We start from the raw sequence: 25,249 nt of genomic DNA on the forward strand, positions 1-25,249 counted from the left end.
ATGTAAATAGATAATCTAACCAACCTAATTTCAGTATTGTGTCACTGCAAACAGAATTATGAATGAAAGAAAATATTTCTTTAAGCAGTATCATCCTGCTAATTCCACTTGCATGTTTCTTTAAACAGGAACAGATAACTGCTCTGAGAGTACAGTACTATAGTCACAATTTCCAGGATTTCTAAGGGACCATCCCAAATGGGATCAATTTGTCAAGATACGTCTCCCTGTTGACTGTGTAAAGTTTCAGTGGAGACAAGATGGGCGAGGTGATATTTTTTTTACTGGAGTAACTTCTGTTGGAGAGAGACACAAGCTTTCGAGCTTACACAGAGCTTTTCTTCAGGTAGTTTCAGTAGTTTTATACTCTAGATAGGGGGCACTTAGGTCTCTAAAATGCACATTTTTTAGAGTATTTCAGTCAGGTTTACCCAAGTATATGACAAAGTGAAGTGGTGCCAAGAGTTCGCTCAAGATACATACACTAGAAAAGTTTCATTTCCCCCTGATGGGTTCTAGATTGCAAACACTAAATTATACTATAAATTCGTTGGAGTAAAGACTGTCATCTTCCTGAGTGGATATACAACACCTGTCACACTGGGATCTTGTTCCTGATTGAAAATTGTGGGCATTATCACTAATACTAATGATTTTATGAAGGCTATTTCTATATACTATGCATATTTGTTTAGGTACGATCCTATCAGCAAGCAGTATCCATATCTCCTCATGGAAAAGGCTACAAAAACATTTCTTGCTAAACAAAAAAAAAAAAATCAAAAGCCTAGAGAGAATAATATTTCATGTGTGAAAAACTGCTAGCAGTAAAGGAAAGATTTAGTTATTTATTACCATTACCACATTCCCAGGTGAAGTGCAATTCAAAGCAGGGTGCATATACAAACATACATGAACAGCAGTTTACAACAAATATATGGGACTATATAGAACAGTTTGTCATAGGACAATATGCACTACATACTGTTTATTATATACACTGGAGTTCACATGGTCCACTTAATGGCATACATCTCAAGAATCAAAACTCCAACCCTTGAGGGCTCAGCCAATTGCTAGTTCATCATTTAGCAGTAAGGAAAATATCCCACCCTCTGACTCCTCCACCTCAACCAAGCTTCACAATCACTGTGTACCAGTATTAAATTGTTTGTTTAAAACTTATACTGTGTGTGCGCGTGCGCATGTATGTGAATATATATCTGTCTTTTGTCTGGTGAAAAAAATTTCCCTGGAACCTAACCCCCTCATTTACACTAATTCTTATGGGGAAATTGGATTCACTTAACATCATTTTGCTTAAAGTTGCATTTTTCAGGAACACAACTACAATGTTAAGTGAGGAGTTACTGTACATTATTAGGATAATGGAAAGAATCATAAGAAGCAATCATGCAATCCAGGGGATTAGAATATGTGATGAATTCTTTGGCAAGTTTACGAGTAGCAGACTTCTGAGGGGAGAGAGTCATTTAAGATGGATTTGTCGCTCATTTCCATGAAAGGAAATACCAGCAGCCAATATGGAGTGACTGCCGATAACTTACCCTGGCCAGGGAGAAGCAGTATTCCAGCCACTCTTTATGAAGAAAATAGGTAGTTTCAGGGTTGCTATAACACTTTGTATAGTGGGGGTGCTGAGAGCCATTGAACCAAACTGTAAAACCCTGTATATGATAGAAACCACTTCAAGCCAGGGAGTGAGGCAGCACCTCCCAGACCTCCATCAGCACCCTAGTTCCAGCACCTATGAGTAGGTTCATCAACATACAATGCTGATGGGTGAAGAATGAACAAATATCCCTGAGATTGTCACTACAATTGGAAAATCACCATGCAAAGGCACTTGTTAGATTGTAAATTATTTTCAAGCAAGGACAACATACCAGGCCCAAATAAAAATGGAATTCTCTAATAAAGCTACATAGAGCCTAGCACCAAAAATGCAAGCACTCCACAATATGCATTTTGACTAGTTTAGAGAAATTTTGTTTCAGCATACATGGATTAAGCAAACAAACAAACACACACACACAAAAAACCTTATTCTTTTAAGTTTCACTTATTCAGAGTTTTGTATTGATTCAGGAAGAACAGCTGGTAATAAAATTGAGTTGAGTTCTACATTCTCAATTCATGTATTTTTTAATCTAGAAAAAGTCAATTTTCACGGCATATATATATATATATATATATATACATACACACACACACACACACACACACCCCCATAGGTAGGGCAGTGTTGAATCCAAATATTAAAGGTATATGTTACATAACATTTAAATAAATACTGTCAGGGTGAGATGATCCCAGTAATGTAAAGCTTTCAGTGCTGATGGTAATTTATACTGGCCAAAATATACTAAATATTTAGAGAACTCATATAATCATAATATGAATGAAAAGTTACTTTTGAAAACACATACGTTATCTAGGACATCCCAGAAGGGACATACAGTAGAGATTCAAAAGCAAAACCGCTCCCTTACTGCCAGATATGTGTATATGACTAGGTTTTTTTAGATGAATATGTACTAATAGAAAAGCAAGCTCATCAAAATACAAGAATGTTTGCAAATTGCACGTGAATGTATCAAGAGATCAAAGACTATTATTTTGTTTTCTAGCTAATCTTATACAATTACAGATATTGTGAAGTACTAGGGAAACCTTTACAGTATTTACAAATAAAGACAAATTATTTTAATACTATCCTAATACTACAGCACTCTGCTAACTGTCAAGTAGTAACCCTCAATGACTCCACTGGAATAACATTTTCCCTGGCAGAGAAATAAGAACTCTTGGGAATGTGGTGAAAAATAGTTATAGCCCCCTAATCACAAAACCTGATGATTACATTTCCCCCCCCGCATACCATTATTTTAATTCACACAGCTCCCCTCACCTGAATTCACCCTCTCTCCTTTGACACCCGCTACTGTCTTATTGTTACTGGTGTGGGAAATGATTATCCTCTGACAAATCATTCACTAAACAATAACCTAACAGCAGCAGCATTGGATATATGGCCCCTGCGATTAAATAAGCGATGATAAAGCCAAACAGAAGACAGGAGGGGATCTGGTGTAGCTGTAGTCAGGGGCACTGCATGATAGAAAAGACAGTCAGGATTTTCCCTGTTACCTGTGTCAGATGGACGCATTGCCTAGGTGGGGCACGCTTCTGTTCTAAATAGTCATTATTACACCAAAGTGCCAGATGCTGAGCTCAAAAAAATGAAGATTGGGCCAAATCAGCTAAAGGCAAAGTAGGCTTGAAATGCAGTGTGTGGCTATAAAGAGGAGCCCTCTTCTCCCTTACCAGCCAGTCCTCCGCCGCCTCCATCTCCTCCATGCCCCTTTCTCCTCTGCAGGATGAAGTAAGGGTTGGCCCTCTCCGTGACCCACAGGGCGTTTGCCAGCAGCACCTCCCCGGGGTTCACCCACATGCTCCCGGCGGAGACAAAGGGCAGCTTGCTCTGGCTGGGTTTGAAGGTTTAAATCATTCACGGAGCGGTGGGGCCAGGAGGATGCTGGCGAAACGCAGCTCACATTAACGCGCCGTCCGACCCAGCTGAGAGACAACAAAGCCCCAGACAGAGCGAGCGAGCGAGCGAGCCAGCCACGGGATGGAAAGGAAGCAGCGGCCTCTCTGTGACCCCCCACCGCCTGCCCACCCACCGGAGCCCGGCCGGCCGCTCCCGATCAGCGCTGTTACAGTCCTAGAGCAAAGGCGGCAGCGGCAGCGGCGAGAGGCGGCGGCAGGATCAGCAACGCAGCGATGAGCACAGCAGTGACATCAGCACCAGCGGCCGCGGAGCCCAGCCGTGCTGCCTCCCCTCGCCCAGCCCTGCCTGCGCCATCTACCAGGCACCCTCGCGGGCAGCAGCGCCCCGAGAAGGCTCCGATTGCAGAAGTGGCGGGCGCCCTCCCCACCTGCGATAAAAGCACAGGCTCGGAGCAGACTCGCACCCAGCGGGCACAGCACCACAGCTGCTAGTCTAATCCCCCGGGCACACCCCGAGTCTCACAACATACACGGGGCGCGCCAGCCAATAAGCCTGGACCGGGCTGCACAAGACTCCCGAGAGAGCCCGTCAGAGGTAGGGCGGCTGAAACAGCCCCCGGCACGCTCAGTGTTCTAGCTGCGGGGAGCGCTCAGACCTCCGCCGATCCCTTAGGGGACACGCAGCGCCCGCTCCAACCCACCCTGCTCATACATTAACTGCACTGCCACCCACAAGCGGCGTACTCGTTCCTGCGCGAGTAGGCAGGTGACAGGGCGAGCGCCCCAGCCGAGCACGCACAGCGCACAGGCACCCAGAGGTGCCCTGGGCAGAGCTCCGCAGAGCAGCACTACCCCTCCTCCCCCCCCCCCGCGGGCTGCACTAACGCTCCGGAGCAGGCGCCAGAGACAGGCGCGCGAGGAGCTACTCGCAGGGTTAAATGGGCCCCCGCCGCCCCGAACCGCCCCTCGCGCGCTGCGCGCGCCCGGACGCTCCTGCGGGAAGAACGGGCACGGCGCCTCCCCCGGCACCTGCCTGCCGCCCGCCCGCGCGCCCCCTCTCTGCCCCGGCGCAGCGGCGTCTCTGGCCGCAGAAGGTGCGTCAAGGTTCTAAGTGGGCGGAGCGGCCGCAGCAGCGACGAGCCCAACATTCTATTATGGGCGTGTCTTGCTTCCTGCAAGCCCAAGCGCCAGTCACGCGGCGCACCTGTCATTGCACCCAGCAGCCGGGGAGGCTCCGCCCGCTCCTGCTGGTGGACAAAGGCCCGGGAGTAGCAGTAGGAAATTTCTCCCAAATGTAGCTCACGTTCCTAGTCCCCCCCTTGCTGCGTCCGCCCTCCAGCGTGCTGAGTGTGGAACTGGCTCCTCAACTCTCAGGGAACTCAACACAACAACAGTGCCTGCCGCTGCCACTGGTTATGTGTCAGACTGGGGGCTCTTGAGCTGTACTTTGCATTGGAACCAGGACCTCACATATCATGTGTTAGGCTACCACAGGGGTCGGCAACCTTTCAGAAGTGGTGTGCCGAGTCTTCATTTATTCACTCTAATGTAAGGTTTCGCCTGCCAGTAATACATTTTAATGTTTTTAGAAGGTCTCTTTCTATAACTCTATAATATATAACTAAACTATTGTTGTATGTAAAGTAAATAAGGTTTTTAAAATGTTTAAAAAGCTTCATTTAAAATTAAATTAAAATGCAGAGCCCCCCAGTCCAGTGGCCAGGACCTGGGCAGTGAGAGTGCCGCTGAAAATCAGCTCGCATGCTGCCTTCGGCACCCGTGCCACAGGTTGCCTACCCCTGGGCTACAAGATTGTGGGGATGAAGACTTTACCTTTTCCTCCAGCTGCTACAAAGAGGAATAGAAAAAACTGAGATTTTTCCTTAGTGAAAACCCAAGCTTTCCCCCTTCTGCCGTGGGCAGGGTGGGGTGGGGTGGAGAGATGAGAAATGACATGAAATAAAGTTTTTGCCTTACTGATGAGTAAAATAAAAGGATAAACTAGCTCTATTGACTACAGTATTCAGCTGGCTGAAGGGACCATTGTGATCATCTAGGCTGAGCCCCTGTATGATAGAATGACTGGCCTGGTGGATTGGGGAAGCAGTAGCTGTGATATAGCTTGTTTTTAATAAGGCTTTTGACACAGTGATACATAGGTAAATCTTTCTATATAAGGACAGTTATGCTCTGGAATAAGCTTTCCAGGGAGATTATGGAATCACCCTTATTGAAGGTTTTCAAGGACAGGTTGAACAAACACCTGTCAGGGATGATCTAGGTTTACTTTGTCCTGCCTCAGCACAGGGGGCTATACTTGATGTCTCAAGGTCCCTTATAGCCCTACATTTCTATGATTATATAACACACACCATAAACCGCCCCTCCCTCACTTCCTATACCATCCTTTAGAAAAACAGCCAATTTTAAAATGGACAGTAATGGAGAATCCAGCAGGACCTTTGGTTCCAATGGCTAATTACTCTCAGTTAAAATTTTATACCTTAATTCCAGTCTGAATTTGTCTATCTTGGTTTTAGATCAAGAAAATAATCTAGCCTCAAGTTTAAATGAACCTCATCAATGAGGGGGTTTAAAACTGTCTTCCTACTTCAACCTCTCTTGATATGCCCATTCTCTCTATTCTGCTCTATTGTAGCGAATGCCATTTTCATGGTTGTCAGCTGCACTAGTCATAACTCATTGCAGAGATTTTGGACACACTTTTGAGGGACTGATAAGTCCTCACATGCTTGACCTTAAAGCCAATAGAATACCTCCCACATATTAAGCTATGTATACTCACAGCACACTATAAATAATTTATACTGTCCAGTCTTCCAAGCTGTCGAGTTTCATTCTTGTTGGGAGAGAGAAATGTTGGTATTTACACAGACACTTAACTCCTAGCCTCATTTATTGATAAAAATATTATTGGGAAAATGAAATTAAGGTTAAAAAAAACCCAATAAAGCAGCTTTGTTCAAACCTTCAGTTTGCTTCTTACTCACTAGTCAATAATATCAGGGTGAAATCTATGTAGCAACATTATATGTAAAGTTATGCTACCATCATACGGGGGAATTCATATCTTCAAACCCACATAGCCCCAATTAGGCAGGAGTGATTAAGCAGGTTTATCTTAAACAAAGGAATGTGTGGTTAGCACAAATTTACATATAAGTAATAAACAAGATCCTTGAGACAGCAAGAGGGAGCCAAAACAAATCTTCATTTCACTATACACAGAAGATAAGAAAATACGGGGGCACGTTCACCCCCAGACTCCACATCACCACCCTTACTGTTTGAATAAACTTTGCTGTGAGGGGCAATCCTCAGAAGAATTCACTTCAAATGAGGACTGGACTAGAAAGGTGAGGAGCAAAAAAACCCCAGGTATTCTCCCTATCACTACAGCTCACATTCCTGGGTGCAATCCAGGCGAATGTGTCATTACTTGCCCTGCAACCTTGACTGCCTCACAATGCTTTGCTACTGTAGCCCCCACCAGGGCCTCTCACAAACAGGGTTCCAATATGCAAGTAACACCCTGAACATCCGTGTATAGCTGCAGCCTGCTAGTCATACTCCAGTTACACTCTGGATTCAACCAGACATGGTTACTACTTGCAGGGTGACCCCAACACACGCCCATGCTCAAATTTCCCAAAAATATATACTCTGCACTGGCCAGTCCTCTCCAACGATGACCCACCACTATTCCTGCCATATCTTTCTTTCTCAAGATTATTTCAATCTCTATGCCTGAGGCGACTGAAGTACATAAGTTGCTCTTGTTGGTTTCTGACAGCAGAGTCCACTTTTCTCCAATAATATTTCTCACATAAGTGTTTTGCAAAAGGAGATGTTATTTCCTGCGGTACAGTTAGCCGTTACCTTGGGACTGACACATTCTGAAACCTAAAAATGTTGCCTTACTTTAAAAGTTCTGAAAAGATAAATGTGAAAATTAGTTGTAACTTTACAATATACCAGTAATATCATATCATAAAATTCTGGACTAGCACAAAATTATTATTCAGTTGCAATTGAATAATAATATATAGCAATTTCCTGAAACATCCTGGACAAACTTTATTGAATTAAATTTAAGTATCTGAGGATCTCATTGTATTTAAAATGCTAATATGTATTCGTTATTGTGGCACTGTATGGATCTTGTCTAGGAGACATGACTAATCTAAGTCTTAGAAAGTTGTTGTGTATTTGGTTGTCATGGGTTTTGTTACTATGGCAACTGAGTTAGACTATTAAGGGATAGCTCAGCCGGTTTCAACCGGCTGAGTGAGCTCTCTGTTTCTGTAAATAAAATGGAGGTTTTGGTTAGCTGTCTGCTCTCTGGCCTCAAGTGATTGCTTCCTACACCGGCTGCCCCTAGGACATAACACTGGCGACGAGGATGGGATCCTGGTGCTGCTCCAGTAACAGAAGGAAGTAGAAGTCAAGGTAAAGACCAAACAAAGAAAAAAAGCTGCTTGTTTGCACTGACTGTGAAAGTGAAACTAAAAATCATGGCTACTCTGACCAGGCCCCTGGAGCCTTTTGATGAGAATACAGAGCAGTGGCATGTGTATACTGAGCGTTTTGAGCTTTTTGGTATTGCAAATGACATTACAGAAGCGAAGAAGGTGCCAATATTCTTAACTGTTGTAGGGGCTAAAACCTACTCTCTGCTACGCAGCTTACTACACCCTGTTAAGCCTGAGACTAAATCTTACAGTGACATTGTGGAAATCCTGGGGTCTCATTTCTCCCCAAAACCACTGGTAATTGTTGAAAGATATAGGTTCCACAAAAGAGACCAAAAGGAAGATGAAACAGTTGTACAATTTGTAGCCATTTTAAAAAAGCTAGCAGAACACTGAATTTAAAGAGATGTTAAATGATGCCCTGCGTGACAGGTTAGTGTGTGGCCTCTGCAGTGAAGCTATACAGAAGCGCCTACTGACAGAGGCTCAGCTTACATTACAGAAGGCTGTTGATATTGCTGTCTCCATGGAACTGGCTACAAGGGAGGCACAATACATCGGTGCATCCCCTAGGGTGCAAAAAGTGTCACAAGAACTGACCCACAAAACGGTGCAGAGTCAAGAATGTTACCGCTGTGGTAAGCTGGGTCACCAGGCATCAGAATGCTGGTGTAAGGACCTGGTGTGTTGACACTGTGGCAAAAAGGGACACATTGAGTATGCCTGTAAACAAAAGAAAAAGAGGCCTGTGGTCTGGCCGACAAAAAGAGGAACCTTGCATACCCTAGAGCAGACCCAGGATGATCAAGGTGACACCTCCTCACAAGAGGAAGTGCCACTGCATGTTTTGTCTTTGGCAGCAGGCTCACATGAATACTGGGTAACCCCCTTATTGGAGGGCAAACCTATACGCATGGAACTAGACACCGGTGCAGCTGTCTCGCTGGTTCCTGAGACTGTGTATAAGGAAAAGCTACAGCATCTTCCGCTTAAGGCAACAAAAACTGTTCTGAAGACGTATACAGGTGAAGCTGTGCCCATGTTGGGCACTATTGATGTTAAGGTGGAGCTCAATGGACAGGCGGCTAAATTGCCACTGTTTGTGGTGAGAGGTGACTACCCAGCCTTAATGGGTAGGTCTTGGCTTGGGAAGATTCAGCTGAACTGGGCAGAAGTGCACCGGATGACTAAAGAAGAAACCAGTTTAACCTCTATACTAAGGAAACATGCTGCTGTTTTTGGAGATGATTTGGGAAGTATGAAGGGAATCACTGTGACATTGAACATTAAACCTGGCAGTCCACCAAAATATCTGAAAGCCCGAACTGTGCCATATGCCATCAGGCCAAAAGTTGAAGCAGACCTGGAGCGCCTGGTCACCAATGGAGTCCTAATACCAGTTACCCATAGCTCATGGGCCACTCCTATCGTTCCAATAGTGAAGAAAGATGGCTCTCTCCGGATTTGCGGTGATTTTAAAGTCACTGTCAACCCAGTGTTGTGTGCAGAGCAATACCCGCTTCCCCTCATCGATGACCTCTTCGCAGGCCTGGCTGGGGGACAAAAGTTCAGTAAGATTGATCTGAGTCAAGCATATTTACAGATGCACGTCGATGAAAAGTCCCAAGAGCTGTTGACTATTGTGACTCATAAGGGGCTTTATCGATACTGTCGCCTACCCTTCGGAATCACATCGGCTCCCGCCCTGTTCCAGAGGGCTATGGACCAGATCTTGTGTGGCTTGTCAGGAGTTCAGTGCTATCTGGATGATATCCTGGTCACTGGAAGAAATGAAGAGGATCACTTAAAGAATTTAGAGGCTACCCTACAAAGACTGGAAGAGTATGGCCTACGAGTTCGCAAAGACAAGTGTGAATTCTTCAAGCCCTCTGTTGAATATTTGGGACACATCATCGATTCTGCAGGTCTTCATAAGGCCCCTGCAAAAGTTAAAGCTATTGTGGAGGCTCCCCCACCTCGAAATGTAAGCCAGCTACGCTCATTTCTAGGACTACTGAACTATTATGGAAAGTTCATCTCACAGTTAGCCACACTGCTAAAACCACTTCATGAGCTCCTTGGGCAGAACAAGGCCTGGAAGTGGACTGAAGCCTGTGATGTTGCATTTAACAAAGCTAAGGATGCATTGTTAAATTCTGAAGTTCTAACGCACTTTGATCCATCCTTACCCCTGCAATTGGCCTGCGATGCTTCCCCTTATGGAGTGGGAGTGGTCGTGTCACACATTATGCCTTCGGGAGAAGAAAGACCTATTGCTTTTGCTTCACGCACTCTAAGCAAAGCAGAAACTAACTACGCCCAAATCGAACGTGAGGCATTAGGAATTGTTTTTGGAATTAGGAAGTTTCATCAGTACCTGTTTGGGCGAAAGTTTACTCTTCTTACAGACCATCGACTTCTGACATCAATTTTTGGACCCTACACAGGCATTCCCCCATTAGCTGCTAGTCGTATGCAACGTTGGGCATTGATACTTTCTGCACACACATATGAAATCAAATATCGGAAATCCACTCTGCACGGCAATGCAGATGGCCTCTCAAGGTTGCCTTTACCGGTCAAACATCAAGATAGTGCCCAAAAGGAAATCTTCTACTTTGAACAGGTAGAGAATACACCCATCACTGCTACTCAGATAAAGAAGGCAACCCGCGTTGACCCAGTATTATCCCAAGTTATGGACCTGGTGATGCATGGAAAATCTCGACAAACCTCTCCGGTCTCACCCGACCTTGTTCCCTACATGTCCAGGCGGACGGAGTTATCGGTCCAATCTGGTTGTTTGTTGTGGGGGAGGCGTGTCATTATTCCACCACCCCTGAGATCACAGATGTTAGAACAGCTACATTCCGGTCACTGTGGAATAGTGCGCATGAAGGAAATTGCACGAAGCTATTTTTGGTGGCCTAGATTGGACAGTGCTATTGAAGAGAAGGCAAAAGCTTGTATGTCATGTCAGAGTGTAAGAAATGCACCCCAGTGGGCACCCCTACACCCATGGGACTGGCCTGAAAACCCGTGGCAACGTATTCACGTTGACTTTGCTGGCCCCCTTGAAGGAAGCATGTTCTTGGTGGCAGTAGATGCCAATTCTAAATGGCCAGAAGTCTCTATAATGCAGTCCACTACTGCAGAGAGTACTATCCAAAAACTACGAGGACTCTTTAGTCGTTTTGGTCTGCCAGAACAACTTGTGAGCGACAACGGACCGCAGTTCGTCTCTCAGGAGTTTCAAAATTTTATGAAGGCAAATGGGATACACCACATCACGTCAGCACCATATCATCCGTCCACCAACGGATTAGCTGAAAGATTTGTGCAGACAATGAAAAACGCTTTGAAATCAGCAAAGGGACAACACTCCATTCAAAAGCGTCTGGATACCTTCTTACTTTCCTATAGAAACACACCTCATGCTACGACCCAGGCTTCCCCAGCCTTTCTAATGATGGGACGACAGCTGTGCACTTGCTTTGATCTGCTGAAACCTTCTGAACCCAGACAAACTGTGCAACATCAGCAGCAATATCAAGTCATCAGACGGGCACCCAGAGCAAAAGACCGAACCTTTAGCCCAGGGCAGCCAGTTTTGGCTCGGAATTATACTTCCAGAGCTAAATGGGTCCCGGCCACAGTCATCACTCAAACAGGACCTGTTTCCTATACAGTCCGGACTGCAGAGAATCTTACCTGGCGGCGACATGTAGATCAGCTGTTGCCAGGTCATGCCAGTCTTCAGGACCCATCTGCAGTTGAGGGGTCTGACTTCACCCCTCCTGGTGAGACACCGAATCATGAGTCACCTGTTCCTGACTGTTCTCCTCCATTACTGCCGGCAGCTGAGATACCCCTTTGCCCAGCACGAGCTGATACCACCTCCTCACCTATTCGTGCTGCGGACCCTAAGCCCCTAGTACTTTCGGGTGCAACAACACCAGAAGTTCGCCGTAATCCACCTAGAGACAGAAGGCCTCCTCATCGGCTGGATCTTTAGTTAGGGCGAACCCACGGTTATGGGGTAAAATAATCCCCAGGGTTTAGCCGGGAATGGAGGCAGTCTACCCTCCTTCTCTAGTTTAGTGTGTGTTTTATTTAGGGGATGTTCTTATTAGGGGGGGAGGAATATGTTGTGTATTTGGTTGTCATGGGTTTTGTTACTATGGCAACTGAGTTAGACTATTAAGGGATAGCTCAGCCGGTTTCAACCGGCTGAGTGAGCTCTCTGTTTTTGTAAATAAAATGGAGGTTTTGGTTAGCTGTCTGTTCTCTGGCCTCAAGTGATTGCTTCCTACACCGGCTGCCCCTAGAACATAACAAAAGTGTTATCGGTTTAATAGGATTATTTTAAACAATGGATTAAGAGAAGAAAGTTGAGTAGGTTTCCTAGGAAATACTTAGCATGAGGGGTATCCAAATGCTTTTATCTTACCTTACTTTCAGAAAAAATGTGCTTGCTTAGAAATGGCTGTGTGGTAACTTATAACTGTGGGAAATTACATTGTTTATAGTTGCTGAAGAGAAAGCAAACCACAGATGCAGGTCTTTTTATGCAGTCTTGCCTGCTGCATATAACACAGGGTAGGTATGAACTGTGCAGCCTAGAAAAACCCTGGTCAGAAGAGAGTGAGACACGTGTCTCTGCCCAAGACAGATAACGTCTGAGGAACTGGAAGTCTAAGAGCAGGTTCCCTTGGTGGACTAACGAGGAGGAATACAGGTGCAATTGCCATGAACTATGACAGTAAGTACAAAAGAAAACTACTGTTTCAAAATTCACTTAATAAAACATCAGAAACTTTCAGATAAAATATCCTTTGCTACAAGGACCTTTTACATGTGATTCAGGCATGGTCTATACTAGAAAATTAGGTCAGTTTACCTATATTGGTGAAAAATCCACACCCCTGAGCCATGTTGGTAAACCGACCTAAAATCCCTGTGTAGACAGTGCTAAGTTGACTGAAGAATTCTTCCATCAACCGAGCTACCGCCTCTTGGGGAGGAGGATTACTTACACCGACAACAGGAGAATCTCTCCCATCAGCATAAGTAGTGTCTACACTGAGGCACTACATTGGTACAGCTGTGCCGCTGTAGCATTTTAAATGTAGACAAGTCCTCTACAAGTGTAGACACGCTCATTCAGAATTAAAGCAGCCTTAATTTGGTTTAATTTAATTCACTTCCAAAGTTAAATAAACTAGACCAAATTAAGACCACTTGAATTCTGAATGAGAGTATCTACACTGGGGTTTAATGTGGTTTAAACTATAAGTACATTTAGGTCCCAATCCTCCAGAAAGTATTTACCTTTATGCACATGAGAAAGTCCACTGACACCAGTGGGACTACTCAGGTCCATAAAGTTAAGTATGTACACAACTGTTTGCCTAAAGCCCCTCATCCTGAAAAACACTTAAGCCTATATTTAACTTGAAATATGTGAGCAGTCCTGATGATTTCAGGAGGACTATTCACATGCTTTGAGATTCAGAATGACATGTTTCAACATGAGGACTACATGTTAAACATGATAACCCTCATACTAAGAATTAACTACACAGGGAATTACATATACAAAAATACTCTACCTTGCTCAGAAACACTAAGTCTCATTGTGCTGTCCTCTGCCTGAAATCCCAGGAAAATAGATGTGCTTAAGGGTTAACAGCTTTACACTATTTCAGACCATGGGTAGGAAGTAAGTTCCACAGTCAAAGGCTGCTAATGTGCCTGCAGTTCCCTCCTGCTCCATCATCTCTGCTGATTGACATTCTAACATTGTAGTGTAAGGATATAGTGTGAGAAAGAAGAGTCAGCCTCTCAAGGAAGAAAGAAAAAGGAAAGACAGGGAAGTAGGTGCTGGGAAGTAGCCAGGGGCAGGGCTGAGTGTAGAGCAAAAGAAAGAAATGAGGAGGATGAGGAAACAATCATGGACAGGTAATGGTGGACTTCTGTATTGTATTTTTTTTATAAATATCTACCCTTCCCATTTACATTTCTGGGGGATTTTTAAAAAAATAGCGATAGACCTTTGAGGGGACATCCCTCCCTCCATCCCCAGGCCTTACCGGTTTGTTTTCCACTAGTCGAAAGCACAAACACTCTTGGCATAAGCTATGTTTACGTAGCACTTTTAAAATTGAGTTTAAATTTACATTTTCAATAGCAGGATTTCAAAGCACTTTATAAGAAAGAACCAAACTTCACCACACTCCAGTGGGTAGGTGTTACAGTCCTTATTTTACAGATGAGTAAACTGAGGCATACAGGGATTACATTATTTTCTCAAGGTCACAAAGCAAATCGCTGGGAATATGACTTGAGGTACATCTACACTGGAAAAAAAACACCCCACAGTAGCGAGTCTCAGGCTCTGGGTCAACTGACTTGGACTCATGCTACAGAGCTAAAAAATAGTGTAGATGTTTCAGGCTGGAGCTGGGGCTTCAAGACCTGTCGAGGGAAATTGTACTGCCTGCAGCAACCTGCTTCCTTTGTAATGGTGACTCCCTCTCATTCACTGGTTCTTGCTGGCAGTGTTGCATTAAAATCTTCTAACTTTCTAAAGGCATTGCATCAGGAGGTCTGTTTTAGCTGAACTCTTTTAAAAAGATCAGTATCATGTATATGACAGGGAGCTGAAATGTAGAAGATAGAATCCAATTGTCCGTCTGTCCCTACAGAACATTTTCATTCTTATCAACTTTAGAACAACTAAACTTGACTATGAGCTTTCAGACTGGATCAGGAGCCCACCTCTCCACCATATTTACTGACAGGATTTAATAAAACAATTTTACATATATATAGGCTTAAGTGACACACACTTCTAAATGAATTAGGTTGAATGTGTTTAAATAAGCCACTTTCAAATGTGCCTCCTGCTCTGAGAGAGTGTTTTCTGGGCTGGTCTTTACTTAGAATTTGCCAGTGAGCTTCAGCAGTCTTAGGGTCAGCACCACTTGTTACACGTTGATAAAAATCAGGGCCCATATTTCCTATTCACTATTATTATGAATCACCATAATTACTTTTCATTATTGTTTATTGTTTTACAATTGTAAAATATTGTTTATTATTGCATGACACTTTGCAGGTGCATGTGACAGGTTTTTGTCCTAGGAAATTTACAACCTAAAGGCCAGATTGTGGCTTGTCTTGCACGCTGGCACAAAGGAGCAGAGGGTGGTAAGGTGCCCCTTACTCCCTTGCCACCAGTGTGCTGTACCACTATGTCCAGCAAAAGGGGGACGAGCAGGCTCTGCTGTGCTGCAGTGTCTCCCCTCCTCGTCCCCCCGCGCAGATGGGATAGAAGAGTGGATGGAGCCTTGACTCTGCCTCTCAGCTGCATCCAAAAGCAAAGCTCCACACATATTTAGGACTGTATGCTGTGACAAGTATAGATTCAGTACAGTTCACTCCCTCCTCAGAGCAGTGGGGAAACTGAAAGGACACTGTGACTCCGCAAGTCACAATTCCCCCTTTCGGCAGCTCCAGAGGCAGAGCAGCAACACTCTGCCCCTTGCTACAGGCTGGATTGCAAACTAACTGTCTAGCCCTGAATTAGATTAACACAGTGACAGAGGACAATAATCAAATGGAGGGGTAACAGAGGACGGGTTACAACAGTGAAAGATCATAACATTTTAATCTTCTGTATGAACCTTCTTAACCTTAGTTGGGATGTTCTTTTCAATTTTAATACATTAAGGCAAAATAGCTTAAAGGATTCAAATGTCCACTTCTCACGGAAATTGGGCAACAAGTGTCCTTAAGTGGCTTTGAAAAATCTCAGCTTAAGTGATCTATACTATGCTTTGAGGATGGTTCCAAAAAAGTGAGGTCTGAGGTAGAGGGCAAGGGAAGGTGGGTGAGAGTGTTCAGTGATGGAAAACTGACCAAAAGGAGTAAGCGTTAAGGAGAGTGTGGTTGCTCTGTGTGCAGAGTCAAGCAGAATATTTCAGGCATAGGAGCAGCATGGGAGAAGGTCTGAACATAAGAACGGCCATACTGGGTCAGTATCCTGTCTTCCAGCAGTGGCCAATGCCAGGTGCCCCAGAGGGAATGAACAGAACAGGTAATCATCAAGTGATCCATTCCTTGTTGCCCATTCGCAGCTCCTGGCAAACAGAAGCTAGGGACACCATCCCTGCCCATCCTGGCTAATAGCCATTGATGGACCAATCCTCCATGAATTTATCTAGTTCTTTTTTGAACCCTGTTATAGTTTTGGCCTTCACAACATCCTCTGGCAAGGAGTTCCACGGGTTGACTGTGTGTTGTGTGAAAAAATACTTTTTATTTGTTTTAAACCTGCTCCCTATTAATTTCATTTGGTGACCCCCTAGTTCTTGTGTTATGAGAAGGAGTAAATAACACTTCCTTTTTACTTTCTCCACACCAGTCAAGATTTTATAGAACTATATCATATTCCCCCTTAGGTATCTTTTTTCCAAGCTGAAAAGTCCCAGTCTTAATCTCTCCTCATATGGCAGCTGTTCCATAACCCTAATCATTTTTGTTGCCTTTTTCTGAACCCTTTCCAATATATCTTTTTTGAGATGGGGTGACCACATCCGCATGCAGTATTCAAGATGTGAGCATACCATGGATTTATATAGAGGCAAGATGATATTTTCTGTCTTATTATCTATCCCTTTTTAAATGATGCCCAGCATTCTGTTCACTTTTTTGACTGCTGCTGCACATTGAGTGGATGTTTTCAGAGAACTATCCACAATGACTCCATGATCTCTTTCTTGAGCAGTAACAGCTAATTTAGACACCATAATTTTATATGTATAGCTGGATTATGTTTTCCAATGTGCATTACTTTGCATTTATCAACACTGAATTTCATCTGCCATGAAGTTCATGGAGCTACTGGTGGAATGAGGGAAACAAGGGAGCATCAAATCATGCCCCATTGACAAACTATAGCAAAGGGGTGTAACAGGACAAGAGATGAGATGACATCGGGGTAGAGCAGTGAAGGGCCTTTTTTTCAGTGAGGATGAGTCTGAACAAGTTATAGAATGAAATCAGATGCCAATGGGAAAAGAGAAGGGTGGTATAGACATGCCTCAAAAAGGGCAGCTAGCTGGATATCTAGGAGAGATCAGAGAGACAGCTGCCTGCAGAGGCAAGACTGACTCAAGTGGGTCAAGAATGGAGATTCAAATGTTAGTCATCAGCCCAGAGAAGGCAACTTAATTCCTGGGAGTGCACGAAGATACCCAGAGATGGCACGTGAAGGGACAAGAGAAGGGGAGATGAAAGAAGACTCTTTTTAAAATTGACACTATTTCCACTCCAATGTTTAAAAGATGAAAGACTGAGGGGTCTCATCTAGGTCTGTCTTTTACTTTGTAAACTCTTCATAATAGTAAGGAATCCGGTGGCACCTTAAAGAATAACAGATTTATTTGGGCATAAGCTTTTGTGGGTAAAAAAAACTCACTTCTTCATAACAGTACTATCTTCAATTTTTGTGTTTTATGCAGTGCCAAGCACACAGTCAGCATTTAAATAATAGTTATGGGCCATATTGTCCCATCAGTTTCAGGCAAAACTCTTCAGTGATTTCAATGGGAATTTAGTGTTGGTATGACTCTGATATGGTCCAATAATTTTAACCCTAAATTTCTCACAAATTATCTTGTGGTGCATTTCATTTTGCCTGTTGTCTCTCTGTAAGTGCCTTTTAGACATCTCAACTTGTTTGCACAAGGCAGATATAGGCCATGGATGCTAAACATAGCCCTCCTGTAACTCTGTTGAAGTCAGTGGAGTAACATCAAAGATGAATTTTGCTCTATGAGACTAAAACATTAATGATTCATCATGCAGCAGCTGACCTCTGAAGTGGAATTAAAAGGAACTTCCTACTTGGAGTCAATAGCCTGAAGGAAACAGTTGATTATACCTTGTAATGCTGATAAAATTTATTTAATCTGAGCTCCTGAATTAGGAACAACAAACTATTAACAATTTATCTGGCTGGTTATTGCAAGAATACAGACAACACCAAGATGAACTGAGATAGAGCAATTTTAGGAGCCCGTTTTCTTTTAAACATTATATCAATTCCATCCAAATTCCTTGTAAAATACTCTACAAGATTTTATAATTTTCAAAATAATCCATGTGAGCAAGTTTTAATAGGTTGATTCCTGTAGCCTTACGAATAGGGTCCTACCAAATTCACAGTCCATTTTGGTCAATTTAACAGTCAAAGGATTTTAAAAATAATTAATTTCATGATTCCAGATATTTAAATCTGAAATTTTACACTGTTATAACTGTAGGGGTCCTGACCCAAAAGGAGATAATGGGGAGGGGAGGGTGTTTGCAAGGTTATTGTAGGGGTCATGGGCAGCTGAAAAACAGCAGCTGCTAGCTAGGAGTCCATCTCTGAAGGCAGCGCCACCACCGGTAGCAGCGCAGAACTAAGGATGGCACAATATGGTATTGCTACCCTTACTTCTGCGCTGCTGCTTGCAGAGCTGGGCCCTTGGCCAGCAGCTGCCATTTTCCAGCTACCCAGCTCTGAAGGCAGCATAGAAGTAAGGGTGGCAATACCATGATCCCCCTTCAATAACCTTGAAACCCCCCAACTCTCCCTTTTGGGTTGGGAGCCCCAGTTTGAGAAATGCTCGTCTCCCCCATGAAATTTGTATAGTATGGGGTAAAAACACACAAGACCCGATTTCATGTGGGAGAGCAGATTTCACAGTCTGTGATGCATTTTTCACTGTCATGAATTTGGTAGGGGCCTAATTAAGAATCACTGGAACTATTTAGCAAGAGTCATGGTGGATTCACCATCCCTGGCAATTTTTAAATCAAGACTGGATGTTTTACAATATATTCCAGTTCAAAGGGAATTATTTTGGGAAAGTTTTATGGCCTCTGATATATAGGAGGTCAGATGCGATGATCACAGTGGTCCTTTCTAGCCTTGGAATCTATGAAACCAGAGAAATTAATTGGCTTATACTCATTTCCAAATGAACCCTGTAAATAAGTTATCAATGTTTGACTGAAGAATGTTGTGATATCATCTATGAACATGCACCACACACTAAAAAGGAAGAATGAGCTGGTGTTTCTGATTTCTTCCCCTTCCAGACATGACCATGATCCTCACCCTGAGCCTCCTAGTAGTTTAGGACACTTGGTTTCCCCCTCCCTCTGATTCTCAGCTGTCTCCAAGCTACCAGGAAGAGTGTTTGATACGCAGGGCCGGCTTTAGGCCTATTCCACCAATTCCCCTGAATCGGGCCCCGTGCCTAAGAGGGTCCCACGCCCAGTGAGAATCCCTTCCCTGGCTAGAGGCACCTTTTTAATTTTTACTCACCTGGCAGCGCTTCGGGTCTTCAGTGGCACTTTGGCAGCGGGTCCTTCAGTGCCCCTGAAGACCTGGAGCGAGTGAAAGACCCACCACCGAAGACTCGGAGCATCACCCGGTGAGTACAAGCCCCACGTGTATTTTTACAATTTTTTTTTTAAGTCATCCCTGACAGGGCCCCGTCGAAACTGTTCGAATTGGGCCCCGCACTTCCTAAAGCCGGCCCTGTTGATACGGATATTCGCTTACTTCAGTAACAAAACTGATATCAGCCTCTCTTAAACCAACATAAGAGCTCCCACATAAGGGGGTTGTGCCGATGTAACTAAATTGCGTGGAACCCAATTTAATTAAATCACAGCAATTTCAGGGTGTAGATCAAGCTTGAGAGTGACTGAGGGAGCACATTACCAGCATCCCAGTTTACACTGTGATAGATGTAGCTTTGCAATAGATACATATAGAAATTCCAATATTGTAAATGAAAGGTTGGAATTGGCAGGATAATCCAGAATGCACCAAAAATGTCATAATGGAATCTGTGACTACTATTATTCTTGTGCCCATAATTTTCTCTTGCTCTCACCGTTGATATAGAATTCTATTGCTCTGGATAGTTCAGAGGGACACCTGATGATCTGCCCCATGTAAATTATCTCAGCAACAACCTGACAGTCCCAGCTCCTCCTTAGTGAGACCAACAACCTCTGTACTTGGGGGGCTGTGCAGGGAGAAGGTGGTGCAATGATGTCACAGGGAGCTCCGCTTTATTATGCTCTGGTAGAAATCTTAGAAGGCCTCCCAGAAGACTTCAGAGTGATTTTTCAGTTCATTATAACCATCTTCCCCCTCGCTCCCCTCAACTAGCTACACCCCTACTCTACACATTAAGGACTATTTACCATGTCTAAAAAGTTTCAGATTGATTGGCAGTTTTTTCCTCTAGCTTTCACTAGAGAAGTATAATTATAATTTTTTTCCCCAAATGAGAAGTGTTTGATTTTCCCATCCCTGCGGACCTCAAAAATAGGTACCGTATTTATCGGCGTATAACACGCACTTTTTTCCCCTGAAAATAGGGGGCAAATGATGTGTGCGTGTTATACGCCGATATAACCATGTACCCAGGGCCGGCTCTAGGCTCCCGAGCAGCGCGGCCCTAGCCCCCGTCCCCCACAGCGGCGCGGCCCAAGCCCCCACCCCCCGAGACCCGGCCCGCGGCCCGAGCCCCCACCCCCCGAGACCCGAGCGGCGCGGGCCCGAGCCCCCACCCCCCGAGACCCGGCCCGCGGCCTGAGCCCCCACCCCCCGAGACCCGGCCCGCGGCCCGAGCCCCCACCCCCCGAGACCCGAGCGGCGCGGCCCGAGCCCCCATCCCCCGAGACCCGGCCCGCGGCCCGAGCCCCCATCCCCCGAGACCCGGCCCGCGGCCCGAGCCCCCACCCCCCGAGACCCGAGCGGCGCGGCCCGAGCCCCCACCCCCCGAGACCCGGCCCGCGGCCCGAGCCCCCACCCCCCGAGACCCGAGCGGCGCGGCCCGAGCCCCCATCCCCCGAGACCCGGCCCGCGGCCCGAGCCCCCACCCCCCGAGACCCGAGCGGCGCGGCCCGAGCCCCCACCCCCCCCCGAGCCCCCACCCCCCGAGACCCGGCCCGCGGCCCGAGCCCCCATCCCCCGAGACCCGGCCCGCGGCCCGAGCCCCACCCCCCGAGACCCGAGCGGCGCGGGCCCGAGCCCCCACCCCCCGAGACCCGGCCCGCGGCCCGAGCCCCCATCCCCCGAGACCCGAGCGGCGCGGCCCAAGCCCCCACCCCCGAGACCCGGCCCGCGGCCCGAGCCCCCACCCCCGAGACCCGAGCGGCGCGGGCCCGAGCCCCACCCCCCGAGACCCGAGCGGCGCGGGCCCGAGCCCCCCCCCGCCCCGTCCCGACCCGACCCGACCCGACCCGACCCGGCTCACAGCGCAGCAGCCGCATGGCTCCGGAGGGGGCTGAGCTCTTTCCCGCTCAGAGCCACGTGGGGAGGGGGCGGGGCCGCAAACTCCAGGCTCAGGTCAGCTGCCTCTGCTGGGCCCGGAGCTTTATTTGAAATTTACCGGTAAGTTTTTTTCCTGAAATTTCCCCCTTAAAATGAAGGTGCGTGTTATACGCCTGTGCGTGTTATACGCCGATAAATACGGTAAGTGGAATTTCTTCAAATTTCCTTCTACCTGAAAAAAGGCTGCTGTGAGTTTCAGCTCAGAAGGAAATGCTTTTTGGAACATTATAAACATCTGAAAACATGTATTTACCATGCCAACCATGCAACCTGATCTATACTGCAGTTTTCACTATCACTATAATTATACACCTCTATCTTGATATAATGCTGTCCTCGGGAGCCAAAAAAAAAAATCTTACCGCGTTATAGGTGAAACTGCGTTATGTCGACTTGCTTTGATCCGCCAGAGTGCGCCGGAGTGCGCAGCCCTCCCCCACCCCCAATATATTGCATTATATCCGAATTCATGTTATATCGGGTCGTGTTATATTGGGGTAGAGGTGTACTATGAAACAAACTGATTTACTTGGAAACTCAGGCTGGACTCAACAATAACATTTCTAGAATTTGTTGAGTTACCGAAAATAATTCTCCCAGCTAGATGCTTCTCTCCACTCACTGATCCTGGTACAACAGAACAAACATAGGTGGCAATTGTGGAAGGGGAACAGTAAAGCTGTGCGGCAACCAGAATTCCCTCTGTGTGAGCAGCAAAGAATCCTGTGGCACCTTATAGACTAACAGACGTTTTGCAGCATGAGCTTTCGTGGGTGAATACCCACTTCTTCGGATGCAAGTCTGTTAGTCTATAAGGTGCCACAGGATTCTTTGCTGCTTCTACAGAACCAGACTAACACGGCTACCCCTCTGATACTTGACACCTCTGTGTGAAAAATTTTAAGATTTCATCATTTGTTTTTGTTCCTAATCAGGATGAAAACAATTTTTTAAAAACTTTTTTCCACTAACTGGAATTTTTGTTTTGATTTTGACTTTTTAAAATAAATACAATTAAAAAAAATTCAAAATGAAGACATTTCAAGACAAAAAATTGGAACATTCCCTTCCAAAAATGTTGAAACAGAACATCAAAACATCATTAAAAGGATTTGTTGTGTTTTTGAAACAAAATTGTGTCAAAAAATCAAAATGTTCCCACAGAAGTTCTGCTGGAAAATTTTTCATCAGCTCTAGGGAGCAGAATTTCTTGAACATTTGCCTCAAAGCCCTTCTACAGACAGACATCTCTTTTTATCATCACAATCCAGGACAGAGTATAGTAAGGGCAGAATCAGTGAGGAGCTAGTCTGAGTGGAGTGCTTGCCTCCTAATTTGGTGGATTTTGAACAGGAAATCTGTGTTGGAGTTGATTCTTCTGGAAAAGTCTTGTGGGATTTAATAGGGATCAGCAGGGTTTATGTTTTACAGAGACAACAGGCCCTTTTTGCACAATGTTAATGTCAGAGTTCTCTTTATTGTTATCATGCTAGGAATTATGGCTAATCTTTGCTAACTTGAGCATCTAAAGTGAAATACCTACATTTATATGTAAGGCCTCAAAGAGACGGATTTTCACACAGCTGCTCTTGTCTTCAACTGGAGCCATGTGTCCTCAGAACCTCTGGAAGTCAAGACATTTATGTTGGGCCCTACATATGGGTTTAGATGCTTAATTTTAGGCACCCAAATTTGGAATTTTGGGAACACTTGTTTGAAGAATTATGGACCAAATCCTCAGCTGGTGTAAGTCTGTGTAGGTCCAATGGGGGGCGGGGGAGAAGGGTCAGAGGAGAGAGAGAGAGAAAACACACATTTAACAAATAGTATCAGCATTAATTAAAAATAAAATGCAGCATTTGTTATAGAATCATAGACTTTAAGGTCAGAAGGGACCATTATGATCATCTAGTCTGACCTCCTACACAATGCAGGCACCACAGAATCTCACTCACCCACTCCTGTGTCAAACCTGTGTCTGAGCCATTGTAGTCCTCAAATCATGGTTTAAAGACTTCAAGATGCAGAGAATCCTCCAGCAAGTGACCCGTGCCCCACACTGCAGAAGAAAGTGAAAACCCCCCAGGGTTTCTGCCAATCTGCCCTGGAGGAAAATTCCTTCCCAACCCCAAATATGGCGATCAGCTAAACCCCGAGCATGTGGGCAAGACTCACCAGCGAGACACCCAGGAAAGAATTCTCTGTAGTAACTCAGATCCCACCCATCTAACATTCCATCACAAGCCATTGGGCATATTTGCCGCTAATAGTCAAAGACAAATTAATTGCCAAAATTAGGCTATCCCATCAAACCATCCCCTCCATTATTTTATCAAGATTAGTCTTGAAGCCAGATACGTCTTTTGCCCCCACTACTCCCCTTGGAAGGCTGTTCCAGAACTTCACTCTGATGTTTAGAAACCTTCATCTAATTTCAAGTCTAAACTTCCTGATGGCCAGTTTATATCCATTTATTCTTGTGTCCACATTGGTATTGAGCTTAAATAATTCCTCTCCCTCCGTGATATTTATTCCTCTCATATATTTAGAGAGAACAATCATATCTCCCCTCAGCCTTCTTTTGGTTAGGCTAAACAAGCCAAGCTCTTTGAGTCTCTTTTCATAAGACAGGTTTTCCATTCCTCGGATCATCTTAGTAGCCCTTCTCTGAACCTGTTCCAGTTTGAATTCATCCTTCTTAAACATGGGAGACCAGAACTGCACACAGTATTCCAGATAGAGGTCTCACCAGTGCCTTGTATAACATTACTAACACCTCCTTATCTCTACTGGAAATACCTCACCTGATGCATCCCAGGACCACATTAGCTTTTTTCATGGCCATATCACATTGGCAGCTCATAGTCATCCTGTGATCAACCAATACTCCAACGCCCTTCTCCTCCTCCTGTTACTTCCAACTAATGCCTCCTCAGCTTATAACAATAGTTCTTGTTATTAATCCCTAAATGCATGACCTTGCACTTTTCACTATTAAATTTCATCCTATTACTATTATTCCAGTTTACAAGGTCATCCGGATCTTCCTGTATGATATCCCGGTCCTTCTCTGTACTGGCAATACCTCCCAGCTTTGTGTCATCTGAAAACTTTATTAGCACATTCCCACTTTTTGTGCCAAGGTTTGTAAAGAATAAACTGAACAGCAGTCAGTATAAAAAGAGGAACAATTCACAGTTTAGATTTTAAGGGAAGTTGGCAAAAAATGTACTGCACATGCTTTCACATGAAAGAAATGCTGCACATACTAAGTTGTGACACAGTTTAAATAAATAAAACAGCAAGACATGAGTTTCCCTAAAAAATAATCAAGAAACTTTACATTCCTAGGAACAAAGCATTTTGCAAACAGAAAGGTCAAAGGTCAGGACTAAGCAGCAAAGAGATTTGAGAATCTGAGTCATTGTTATCCTTGATGTAAATTCATTGAAGCCAAGAGAGTTACAACCGGGTTACATTTAACCCTATGATTTTAAAGAAAGTCATGTTTGAAAGGCTAACAATAAATTGTTTGCACAATGTTCAAGTGTGCCATGGAGTCTTGTCCCTGAGTAGGGGGTTGTTCAGAGCTGCAGTCCCGGGAAAGCAACGGCAGACAAGCATTTCGCGCCTTTTTCCCCTGGATTGCCCTGGCAGATGCCATAGCATGGCAATCATGGAGCTTTTTTTGCCGTTTGTGACTCTCACCGTATGTGTACTAGATGCCGCTCACACAGGCGATTCAGCAGCGCTACACAGAAGCATGCTTTTGCTTTTGCATGACAGCAGAGATGGTTAAAATCCTTCCATA

The 25,249-nt window shown here is 44.9% G+C and overlaps 1 protein-coding gene across 1 annotated transcript in view; it reads right to left on the reverse strand.

The window, feature by feature from the left end:
* Positions 1-4,223, reverse strand: part of TBC1D9 (TBC1 domain family member 9) — a 77,053-nt gene extending 72,830 nt beyond the window's left edge. Inside the window, exon 1 of the mRNA XM_045019598.1 lies at positions 3,349-4,223. Coding sequence (XP_044875533.1) covers positions 3,349-3,475 — 127 coding nt within the window. The 5' untranslated portion in view covers positions 3,476-4,223. The remainder of the gene's footprint in view (positions 1-3,348) is intronic.
* Between the last annotated feature and the right edge of the window lie 21,026 nt (positions 4,224-25,249).

Source organism: Mauremys mutica, chromosome 5, assembly GCF_020497125.1.
Source record: "Mauremys mutica isolate MM-2020 ecotype Southern chromosome 5, ASM2049712v1, whole genome shotgun sequence".
NCBI classification, from domain to species: Eukaryota; Metazoa; Chordata; order Testudines; family Geoemydidae; genus Mauremys; species Mauremys mutica.